This window comes from Schistocerca nitens, chromosome 8 (genome assembly GCF_023898315.1).
Source record: "Schistocerca nitens isolate TAMUIC-IGC-003100 chromosome 8, iqSchNite1.1, whole genome shotgun sequence".
Classification (NCBI taxonomy): domain Eukaryota; kingdom Metazoa; phylum Arthropoda; class Insecta; order Orthoptera; family Acrididae; genus Schistocerca; species Schistocerca nitens.
In genome coordinates, this window is record NC_064621.1 from 368,166,793 (window position 1) to 368,179,579 (window position 12,787).

Sequence of the window (12,787 nt, forward strand, 5' to 3'; positions counted from 1 at the left end):
AATTACTTCAGTGAGATCGTTCTTGCAAATGTGATATTCATTATAGCAAATATTAGCAATCTACTCTGTCAATTGTACTTCTAGTAATTAATGACAGCAAAAATTGTTTAATAATCCTTGTGTTTTTGCAGACACAGTTCTGACTCTGATTACTGGTTGCTGTACGTATCTATCCACATGAAGGCTGTTGGGAGGGACTCGTGAAGATTCAAGACAGCTCTTAGAGGATTTGCAGTTTAAAAGTGAAACAATTGTGAAATAAGTGTGTGAATGATTAAGCTGTGTTTTATCGAAGTTGTTGTGCGATTTTAAAGGAATAATAAATGTCAAATACAGTGAGTGAATAATAAAAATCTCATTTTCCACATGTTTAAGCCGTCCTATACCCATAATTTTCCGCCACTTACTTATTGGTAAACACTTGTTGGAGAGCGACATGCCCCCCCCCCCCCCGCCCCCTTTCTCCACAATCTTGGTGTGACACTGACCTGTAACATATCCCGAAGTCTACAATATGCATTTTGAGGCTGTTGATATGAAAGTGGGAAGTACAGATCTTCCAGTTAAATCAGGAATAGCTTAAGTGCATTACTTGAAAGTAACACAGGAAAAGCTTACTTATGTAGGTGGTAGTAGTGTCGGCAAAAAGTTCTTGTGTGTGAAGTTGCCATGTAGAACACCAGGTGTAAAACTTTTCTCCCGAGTCTTGAACTGTGTCGTAACAAAAGTGAGGCATTCATATGACTGTTTTCATTTCTCTACACTTATACAGATGTCTGAGTTCTGCTGTGTTAACATTGCAAAGTCCTGTAGGCATGTGGAGTATTAACCAAAACTGTCATATTGGAAGCAGAATCAAACACATTTGTTACGTTACTTGATATTTTCAGGAGAAAACGGCAATGTTGCTTCTTATTAATATAATACATTCAGAGTCACAGCAGTATTTGACCAACCATAACTGATGCTGAATGTGCATGTCGTCATATAATATGAAAGGCTTATTTCAATAGTGGTACAAGTCCATTACCTCCACTTTTCTGTCTATAATGCTTCTGAAATTAGTGATCCAAACAAACATAAATAAAGGTTCATCTCTAGCAAGAAGCCATATGCTTGAATATTTCTGGTATCTCAACTGCAGATTTTTCAGCGCTCATTTAACTTTACGACTCTATATCTCAAAATTAACAAAAATGGACTTGTACCACTATTGAAATAAGCCCTTCATATGCACACACAGCACATCGATCTCGTGAGGAACAAGGCTCTCATAACGAAGTACGTACGTCGGTCAACAGATGACACTAGGAAAAGTATGTTAACTGCGCTTTTTAGTTGCTACTTGCGACTCTTAGTTGCGATTTGTCACAGAAATCGCAGTTTGACTCGGTAGCGAATAGCGTAGTATGAACTTTGCTCAACAGATGGCAGTGCTAACTGCGCTTTTTAGTTGCTACTTGCGACTCTTAGTTGCGACTTGTCACGGAAATCGCAGTTAGACTCCATAGCGTACCGCAGAGATGGGCGTAGTACGAACTTTGACCCACAGATGGCACTGTTAACCGCGCTTTTTAGCTGCTACTTGCGACTCTTAGTTGCGACTTGTCACGGAAATCGCAGTTAGACTCCATAGCGTACTGCAGAGATGGACGTAGTACGAACTTCGGCCAACAGATGCCACTGTTAACCGCGCTTTTTAGTTGCTACTTGCGACTCTTAGTTGCGACTTGTCACTGAAATCGCAGAAAGCAGTGCTAAATTCGACCAATAGATGGCTCACGTCTTTGAATGTGAAATACTACTTGCGACTGCTAACTGTGACTGAAATCGCAGTTAGATTTTGTAAAGTTGCTACTGTGATATCTGTGACTTCTCAGTCACTGCGATTTCTAACAGATACGCGATTTCCTGCCCACCACTAGTCCCGACCAACGCGAGCAACATTATCGTGGAACGAACGGTAAACTTCTGTCTCGATAAGCCGTGGCCTTGCAGCTCTCCAATTCCGATCGTGGTGGTAGACGTTTATCTTTCTTACATGACGCATAATACAATCAACAATGACATTAGATTTCTGATCTAAAAAGATGCTACGTAACCATTCCTCGCACACATAATGTAGATAGCGTCACTCCTACCTACTGGAAAGCTAATCGTTTGCATATTCAAGTAAGTTACGAGCCGATTTCGTGTTACATTTTAATGACCCATAGAGTGTAAGAGGTGACAACGCGTCGAGTACAAAGAGCATCAATGAATTCTAAAAGAACTTCTTGTTTTTTATTTATTTATTTTGCATGATTACGACCCGAGAGTCCTTAAACCCAAGTAGATATATATTTCGTATAACTAGCAGAACATCACAATAAAGGGAAAAGCATTTATCATGGAGGCAATAAAAACCCCACAACATGGCAAGGTACAAACAATTGCATACTGAAGGTGAATAAAAATATTTAAAAACCGCGGGAAATGGAGGTTTTAAATGCAGATGCTAGCCAAGCCAGCCTGTGACACTGTTGTATTTGACCACGAACAGTGCCTGTCCAGTGTACTTAGTACGTTGCAAGTGTTACTCGTGGTCAGAATAGAGTTCTGTGTAGTTGCGAGTGTGTTATATCGGAGCTAGTGAAGTCGAACGTGGGCAAACTGTTGATCCATATATGGTGGGTGCTTCCGTAACGAGGGTAGTCGAAATGTCTGGTTATACCGTATACAGGGAAATGAGAAAAATGTCGCCATTTTAGTCGCAAAGCAGATGAAAGTGTTTGAGGATTGATCGAGACGGACGGTCACTGAAATTAATAGCGACAAAAAATAAGAGAACGGCAATTATAAAACGACACGAAGGAAGCCCCACAAGCAGAAAATTTCTAGGCGAGTTGGACTTTCGAAAACATTCACTAATGATGCAAATACCCTTAACGGGGGAATGGTGCCGAAGCCATAAAACCTAGATTGTGGAGCGATGGAAGAAAGAATTTTTTTTTTGTCATCAGTCTACTGACTGGTTTGATGCGGCCCGCCACGAATTCCTTTCCTGTGCTAACCTCTTCATCTCAGAGTAGCACTTGCAACCTACGTCCTCAATTATTTGCTTGATGTATTCCAATCTCTGTCTTCCTCTACAGTTTTTGCCCTCTACAGCTCCCTCTAGTACCATGGAAGTCATTCCCTCATGTCTTAGCAGATGTCCTATCATCCTGTCCCTTCTCCTTATCAGTGTTTTCCACATATTCCTTTCCTCTCCGATTCTGCATAGAACCTCCTCATTCCTTACCTTATCAGTCCACCTAATTTTCAACATTCGTCTATAGCACCACATCTCAAATGCTTCGATTCTCTTCTGTTCCGGTTTTCCCACGATCCATGTTTCACTACCATACAATGCTGTACTCCAGACGTACATCCTCAGAAATTTCTTCCTCAAATTAAGGCCGGTATTTGATATTAGTAGACTTCTCTTGGCCAGAAATGCCTTTTTTGCCATAGCGAGTCTGCTTTTGATGTCCTCCTTGCTCCGTCCGTCATTGGTTATTTTACTGCCTAGGTAGCAGAATTCCTTAACTTCATTGACTTCGTGACCATCAATCCTGATGTTAAGTTTCTCGCTGTTCTCATTTCTACTACTTCTTATTACCTTCGTCTTTCTCCGATTTACTCTCAAACCATACTGTGTACTCATTAGACTGTTCATTCCGTTCAGCAGATCATTTAATTCTTCTTCACTTTCACTCAGGATAGCAATGTCATCAGCGAATCGTATCATTGATATCCTTTCACCTTGTATTTTAATTCCACTCCTGAACCTTTCTTTTATTTCCATCATTGCTTCCTCGATGTACAGATTGAAGAGTAGGGGCGAAAGGCTACAGCCTTGTCTTACACCCTTCTTAATACGAGCACTTCGTTCTTGATCGTCCACTCTTATTATTCCCTCTTGGTTGTTGTACATATTGTATATGACCTGTCTCTCCCTATAGCCTACCCCTACTTTTTTTCAGAATTTCGAACAGCTTGCACCATTTTATATTGTCGAACGCTTTTTCCAGGTCGACAAATCCTATGAAAGTGTCCTGATTTTTCTTTAGCCTTGCTTCCATTATTAGCCGTAACGTCAGAATTGCCTCTCTCGTCCCTTTACTTTTCCTAAAGCCAAACTGATCGTCACCTAGCGCATTCTCAATTTTCTTTTCCATTCTTCTGTATATTATTCTTGTAAGCAGCTTCGATGCATGAGCTGTTAAGCTGATTGTGCGATAATTCTCGCACTTGTCAGCTCTTGCCGTCTTCGGAATTGTGTGGATGATGCTTTTCCGAAAGTCAGATGGTATGTCGCCAGACTCACATATTCTACACACCAACGTGAATAGTCGTTTTGTTGCCACTTCCCCCAATGTTTTTAGAAATTCTGATGGAATGTTATCTATCCCTTCTGCCTTATTTGACCGCAAATCCTCCAAAGCTCTTTTAAATTCCGATTCTAATACTGGATCCCTTATCTCTTGTAAATCGACTCCTGTTTTTTCTTCTATCACATCAGACGAATCTTCACCCTCATAGAGGCTTTCAGTGTATTCTTTCCACATATCTGCTCTCTCCTGTGCATTTAACAGTGGAATTCCCGTTGCACTCTTAATGTTGCCACCGTTGCTTTTAATGTCACCAAAGGTTGTTTTGACTTTCCTGTATGCTGAGTCTGTCCTTCCGACAATCATATCTTTTTCGATGTCTTCACATTTTTCCTGCAGGCATTTCGTCTTAGCTTCCCTGCACTTCCTATTTATTTCATTCCTCAGCGACTTGTATTTCTGTATTCCTGATTTTCCCGGAACATGTTTGTACTTCCTCCTTTCATCAATCAACTGAAGTATTCTTCTGTTACCCATGGTTTCTTCGCAGCTACCTTCTTTGTACCTACGTTTTCCTTCCCAACTTCTGTGATGGCCCTTTTTAGAGATGTCCATTCCTCTTCAACTGTACTGCTTACTGCGCTATTCCTTATTGCTGTATCTATAGCGTTAGAGAACTTCAAACGTATCTCGTCATTCCTTAGTACTTCCGTATCCCACTTCTTTGCGTATCGATTCTTCCTGACTAATGTCTTGAACTTCAGCCTACTCTTCATCCTACTATTTGTGATCTGAGTCTGGGTACGCCTTACAGTCCAGTATCTGATTTCGGAATCTCTGTCTGACCATGATGTAATCTTCCCGTATCTCCCGGCCTTTTCCAAGTATACCTCCTCCTCCTGTGATTCTTGAACAGGGTATTCGCTATTACTAGCTGAAACTTGTTACAGAACTCAATTAGTCTTTCTCCTCTTTCATTCCTTGTCCCAAGCCCATATTCTCCTGTAACCTTTTCTTCTACTCCTTCCCCTACAACTGCATTCCAGTCGCCCATGACTATTAGATTTCCGTCACCCTTTACATACTGCATTACCCTTTCAATATCCCCATACACTTTCTCTATCTGTTCATCTTCAGCTTGCGACGTCGGCATGTATACCTGAACTATCGTTGTCGGTGTTGGTCTGCCTACAGCCTTTGCCTACAGCAAAATTAAAGAGACCTTTGGAGAAAAGAGAACGACTTGTATGAATATCAAGAGCTCAGATGGGAACCCAGTTCTAAGGAAAGAAGGGAAAGCAGAAAGGTGGAAGGAGTATATAGAGGGTCTATACAAGGGCGATGTACTTGAGGGCAATGCTATAGAAATGGAAGAGGATGTAGATGAAGATGAAATGGGAGATATGATAGTGCGTGAAGAGTTTGATAGAGCACTGAAAGACCTAAGTCGAAACAAGGCCCCGGGAGTACACAACATTCCATCAGAACTACTGACAGCCTCGGGAGAGCCAGTCCTGACAAAACTCTACCATCTGGTGAGCAAAATGTATGAGACAGGCGAAATACCCTCAGACTTCAAGAAGAATATAATAATTCCAATCCCAAAGAAAGCAGGTGTTGACAGATGTGAAAATTACCGAACTATCAGTTTAATAAGTGACGGCTGCAAAATACTAACGCGAATTCTTTACAGACGAATGGAAAAACTGGTAAAAGCCGACCTTGGGGAAGATCAGTTTGGATTCCGTAGAAATATGGGAACACGTGAGGCAATACTGACCCTACGACTTATTTTAGAAGCTAGATTAAGAAAAGGCAAACCTACGTTTCTAGCATTTGTAGACTTAGAGAAAGCTTTTGACAATGTTGAATGGAATACTCTCTTTCAAATTCTGATGGTGGCAGGGGTAAAATAAAGGGAGCGAAAGGATATTTACAATTTGTAGAGGAACCGGATGGCTGTTATAAGAGTCGAGGGACATGAAAGGGAAGCAGTGGTTGGGAAGGGAGTGAGACAGGGTTGTAGCCTCTCCCCGATGTTGTTCAATCTGTATATTGAGCAAGCAGTAAAGGAAACAAAAGAAAAATTCGGAGTAGGTATTAAAATCCATGGAGAAGAAATAAAAACTTTGAGGTTCGCCGATGACATTGTAATTCTGTCAGAGACAGCAAAGGACTTGGAAGAGCAGTTGAACGGAATGGACAGTGTCTTGAAAGGAGGATATAAGATGAACATCAACAAAAGCAAAAGGAGGATAATGGAATGTAGTCGAATTAAGTCGGGAGATGATGAGGGAATTAGATTAGAAAGTGAGACACTTAAAGTAGTAAAGGAGTTTTGCTATTTGGGGAGCAAAATAACTGATGATGGTCGAAGTAGAGAGGATATAAAATGTAGACTGGCAATGGCAAGGAAAGCGTTTCTGAAGAAGAGAAATTTTTTAACATCGAGTATAGATTTAAGTGTCTGGAAGTCGTTTCTGAATGTATATGTATGGAGTGTAGCCATGTATGGAAGTTAAACATGGACGATAAAAGTTTGGTCAGGAAGAGAATAGAAACTTTCGAAATGTGGTGCTACAGAAGAATGTTGAAGATTAGATGGGTAGATCACGTAACTATTGAGCAGGTACTGAAATGGATTGGGGAGAAGAGGAGTTTGTGGCACAACTTGACTAGAAGAAGGGATCGGTTGGTAGGACATGTTGTGAGGCATCAAGGGATCACCAATTTCGTATTGGAGGGCAGCGTGGAGGGTAAAAATCGTAGAGGGAGACCAAGAGATGAATACACTAAGCAGATTCAGAGGGATGTAGGCTGCAGTAGGTATTGGGAGACGAAGAAGCTTGCACAGGATAGAGTGGCGTGGAGAGCTGCATCAAACGAGTCTCAGGACTGAAGACCCCAACAACAACAACAACAGGATGAATTGTTGCATCTCCCTTGGTCCCCAGGGTCACCTTACCTCAATATTATTGAGCAATTGTGATATACTTTGGAGAGGAGGGTGCCTATCCGCAATTCACCTCCAGTATAATTTCTAGGACTGGACTCTAGTTTGCTAGGAGGATTATTATAAGATTCCCTTGAAAACCACACAGGACCTGTAATTATCATTCCGAGGCGACTGGAAGCACTTCTGAATGCCAACAGGTTTCCTGCACAGTATTAGGCATGGTAGTGTGTTGCGTTTTTAATACTTCTATAATTTTGTCCATCTCCTCTAACAAAAATACTCGTTATTGTTAAACTCTGAGGTGGTCCAGCCACGGCGTTGTTGGTTCTGTCAACTCTACCCTTATTTTCTGAGGACGGGATTTTCAGATCATGTTAGGAAACCCAGTGCTTTTTATATTGCACATAGCTTTTCCCAGAGAGGACGCTCTCTTCAAGCTGGTAATGCACCGATAATTATCCGGAATTGTCGCTCGATAACGCTACCGGTGGATTCAGTGTGTGAAACCCCCGATTCAGGCGACGTGAAGTTGCAAGAAGTGGGCCAGATAATTTCCAGGCCAGAGTCTGGAGTATTATCATTCTAAGAACTCTGACCCGAACATGACACTGCACCAATAAGAGAACGCTAACATTAAGGGTCCCGTTTTCGTGATAACGTGTCAACGAACCATGGGTGGATCAGTCGCAGTATTTAAGACAGGGTTACGTAAGTCGCCTTCCGCAGCGATAACGCCGCCTGCTTGCAGAAGCCACTGTTCAGCTCATCCGCTACTGAACATAATATTTACTTGGCTGACGTAATATTACAGAGCAATTTTGTCCGTTGTAGGTTACCACGTAGATCTCCTAAAGGCGTTTCCTAACCAAGACTATCGTGCAAACTGTATGCAGAGTATGCTTATTGCCTGCTACAGAAATTAACGCGCTAAAATCACGTAACAAGTAAGTAGCTTCCTAAATGACAAGAGTTGTGCTAAATATTGCAAAGTGACAACAATTACGGTTTTTTGGACTGTAATCCGTGCAAACGAAAAGAGTGTGTAGATCTAGCACAGGAATTGTGTCTTCGCTTGGATCTATCTCTACACGGAGTACGTGTTGTCATATGATATAAAGATAATCACTGCGCGACATTATGCCAGCTGACTACGTGTGACAATATTATCGAAAGCAATTTTTCTCTCGTTCCACGGTGTTTTTCAGAGAGAGAGAACTTCATCTATGGAGCAATCCGCCTGAGTCATTCAGCGGTCTCAATGAAGTTAGCGAGAAACAAACAGAATGTTAGGAACGTCATCATCCATAAGTGTCTATAATCTGATGTATTATCGGCTCATAGGTGAAGGAGGGCAATGAATGAATTTTTATTTTGCAGCGGAATGTGCGATGATGTGAAATTTCCTGGCGGATTAATTCTGTATGCCGGACCGCGACTCGAATCGGGGACCACTGCCTTTCTCGGCCAAGTGCCTTACCAACTGAGGTCCTGGCTTCGAGTTGCGGTCCGGCACACAGCTTTATTCTGTCAGGAAGCTTCATATGAACGCACACTAAGCTGCAGACTGCAAATTCGTTTAGGAGACAATCCTCCAGGTTGTCGTTAAGTCATGTCTCCGGAGTATCCTTTCTTCCAGGAGTGCTTTCAAAAAGGTTTCGCAGGAGAATTTCTGTGAAGTTTCTAAGGTATGAGGTAAGGTAATCACGGAAGTAAAGTGATGAGGACGGGACCCAACTTGTGCTCGGGTAACTCAGTTGGTAGAGCAGTTGGCAGCGACATGTAAATGTCCTGAGTTCGGGTCTCGGTCTGGCACACAGTTTTAATCTGGCAGAAAGTTTCATGAGTGCTCGCTATGGCACTGTAGTGATCAAAGATATAAACGACTTTGAGACAGGGTAGATTGCTATTGCTCGGCGATTGGGAGCAAAACAGCTAAGCTGGTGTGCTCTCCACCCGCTACTGTCGTAATCAAGTATGTTAGAGCACTTGCCCGCGAAAGGCAAAGGTCCCGAGTTCGAGTCTCGGTCCGGCACTCAGTTTTAATCTGTCAGAAATTTTCATGTATGGAAAGTGGCTGACGGACGTGGAATCACGAATAGGGGACGAGGTGTTGGACGTCCACACCTCATCACCTAAAGGTGGAGGTTGGAGGCGTGCTCGCTCTGTAAGCAGGATATACGGCATGTGTGACAGCAGAGTACAAGGCTGGTGCAAGCACAAGTGTTCCAAATGATACATTTCAACGTACATTGATCCCCGCAGCAGACGGCCTCCACGTATTCGCCTGCTGACCAAATTGCATCGTCAGTTACGACTGCAGGTGCACGAGATCGTCGAGATTGAAATGTGGATCAACGGAAACGTATCGCTTGATTGGATGAATCACGTTTGTTGCTACAATAGGTAGTTGCTTGTGCCGGATGTGCTGCCATCCAGTTGAATGGCTGCTACGAACATTCACTGCCCCACGGACACAGGGCGGTGGGGGCGGTATTGTGCTATGGGGGACATTCACCTGGACTTCCACGGTGCCTGGGGCAGTAATCGTAAACACAGCTATGCTGTGGACTACGTGAACATTATTGGGGGGCACCTGCATTCCTTCATGCTTGATAATATCGCCGATGGCGATAATATCTTCCAGCAGGATATACAGAGCGAAGCTGCGCATAGCACAATGGACTCTCATTCGGAAGGACGACGGTTTTAATCCCCGCCGGACACCCAGGTTTAGTTTCTCCATGATTCCCTTAAATGCCAGTATGGTTCCTTTGAAAAGGGCACTGCCGATTTCCTTCCCATCGTTCCTGATACCAGCTTGTGCTCCGTCTCTAACGGCCTCGTTACCGACTTCACAATTTCTTCCTTCCTTGTCCAGCAGGGTAATTCCCCGTGTCACAAGGCCAGAAATGTGCCAGTGTGTTTTCATTAGCGTGATAGTGAGCTCATGTCGATGTCATTGCTACCAAATTCGCGTGTTCCGAACTTCAAGGAACCAACAGGGACGCTATCAGGTGCCAGCTCTGCTCCCACAAACCAGCAATAGACATCTTGTGTCCCACAGGCCTGAAAACCTGTCACGAAGTTGTCGAATTCATGATACGCATAGCCGCTACTGTATTCCGTTCCAGTGGTGCACCAACACGCTATTAAATAGCTGCTCATAGAGTTTATATTTAACAGTTAAACAATATTCAACTAGAATCAAAGTCTCATATTTCACGAAAAGGAGATTTTAGAACTTTTGCAAAATATCAAAAGGTGACAAAATTTGGACTAATCAGTTTTTGATGTAGCTGAGCAACAGTCATACAATAACTTTTAAATTAACACACCGCCATTTGACTGTATTGTTGTTTCTTTAATTACGACCCCGGTTTCGGCCTTTCATGCCATTTTCAAGTGACTGTGTTTGTGTCATTAACATATATTGCTTGATATTCTGCAAAATATTTTAATGACATAAACTCAATCATTTGAAAATGGCATAAAAAGCCGAAACCTGGGTCGTAATTAAATAAACAACAAGACAGTCAAATGGCGGTGCGTTCATTTAAAAATTTGGACTATTGCCGAAGTCTACGACAAGGATTACTCACAGAGGTGCTCTTTCTACATTCAAGTATTCTCGGTCGTTACGAAGAAAGACTTACCACTTTCTGATTCCTTTGAATTGATACGACCGATAAAAGGGACGCTGGGGTACAGACGGAGCGTCTCCTTGATGACCATCTCCAGGTACTTCATGTTCTGTAAGTCTTGGAATGTGGGAAGCCTATCGGACCCTTGAAATATTTCGTTTAGTTCTTCGAAAGCCTTTTGCTGGTGAAAAAGAAGGAGAAAGTTAGTTGGAATATGCACCTTTCCAAATTTAAGACCTACTAACATATGGAAAAAGTCTTTAGAATTAGTAATTTTTTTACCTGAACATCTGGGTGATGTCCAAGCAAGAAGACGGCCCAAGACATCGCAGCGGCAGTTGTGTCGTGACCCTTGAAACATTTTCGTGGGGATTGAGTTACCATACTAGTCATAATGAAGCAAATGTACGCTACTCTGAGCAATGACACACGAGAGCATTAAAAACGAATTTCTCAGTATCAGGTAATATATGACGATTATCTTTTTTATCCAAACAGTTAAAAATATTGTGAACCTTGTGAACTTCTTGTGGATAAGCGTATGTTCAGTGAAAAAAAAGTGACTATTGTGAATATGTTTTATCGATGTAATTATTTTATAAATGAAAAGTTACCATGTAATTTTACAAAGGATACGTTTCTGTGTCCACGTAGATTGCCTGACAACGAAAGCTTATGTAGAATTCCCTCCATAGTGAAAGATGGCAATTTTCGTTGAATATTTGTTAACTGAGGTAGCGTATTTTGTCTGCACAAAAGATTTGAGAGACTAGAAAAAAAGCGTTGCAGAATATATACAAAATTAACTGTTGGATCACACAAATGAACAGTTATCATATAACCTGACAATAGACACGTTTCTGTTTTCACGTAGATTGCCTCACAACGAAGTCTTAAGTAGAATTCCCTCCATAGCGAAAGATGTCGATATTTGTTGAATATGTGTTAATTGAGGTAGTGTATTTTGTCTGCCTGATACATTATGCTCATCAGATGGAAAAGTTTTGTCATGGCTGGCTCTCCCAACGCTATCAGTAAAATGTAAAACGTAAACTCCGTCCACAAGCCCTGTCGAACCCAGCGTTGCCGACCGGCCGCCGTGTTATCCTCACTCCACAGGCGTCACCGGATGCGGAGAGGGAGGGGCACGTGGTCAGCATATCGCTCACCCGGCTGTATGTCAGTTTCCGAGATCGGAGCCGCTACTTCTTAATGAAGTAGCTCCTCAGTTTTTCCTCACAAGGACTGAGTGCACGCCGCTTGCCAGCAGTGCTCGGCAGATGGTCACCCAGCCAAGTGCTAGCCCAGCCCGACAGCGCTTAACTTCAGTGATCTGACGGGAACCCGCATTACCACTGCGGCAAGGCCGTTGGCGAGGCTATCAGTAGTTCTAATGGGATTTTGTCTACTACTGGGGCCTTGTTTCGACTTAAGTCTTTCAGTGAGTGCTGTGTCAAAATCTTCACGCAGTAGCATATCTCTCCCATCTCATCTTTATGTACGTCCTCGTCCATTTCCATAATACTGCCCTTATGTACATCGCCCTTATATAGACTCTCTATACACAACTTCCACCTTTCTGCATTTCCTTCTTTGCTTAGGACTGGTTTTCCATCTGAGCTCTTGATGTTCATACAGGTGGTTCTTTTTCTCCAAAGGTCTCTTTGATTTTCCTGTACGCAGGTGAGCAAGATATATGAGACAGGCGAAATACCCTCAGACTTCAAGAAGAATATAATAATCCAAATTCCAAAGAAAGCATATGCTGACAGGTGTGAGATTACCGAACTATTAGTTTAATAAGTCATGGTAGCAAAATACTGGTACGAATTCTA

The 12,787-nt window shown here is 42.4% G+C and overlaps 1 protein-coding gene across 2 annotated transcripts in view; it reads right to left on the bottom strand.

The window, feature by feature from the left end:
• The window catches only part of LOC126198617 (cytochrome P450 4C1-like), a 142,176-nt gene that overhangs the window by 33,773 nt on the left and 95,616 nt on the right, over positions 1–12,787 (bottom strand). For both annotated transcript variants that reach the window (XM_049935072.1, XM_049935071.1), the window contains 2 exons: positions 11,235–11,303; positions 10,965–11,133 (listed from right to left, as the gene is read on the bottom strand). In XM_049935072.1, coding sequence (XP_049791029.1) covers positions 10,965–11,133; positions 11,235–11,303 — 238 coding nt within the window. The remainder of the gene's footprint in view (positions 1–10,964; positions 11,134–11,234; positions 11,304–12,787) is intronic.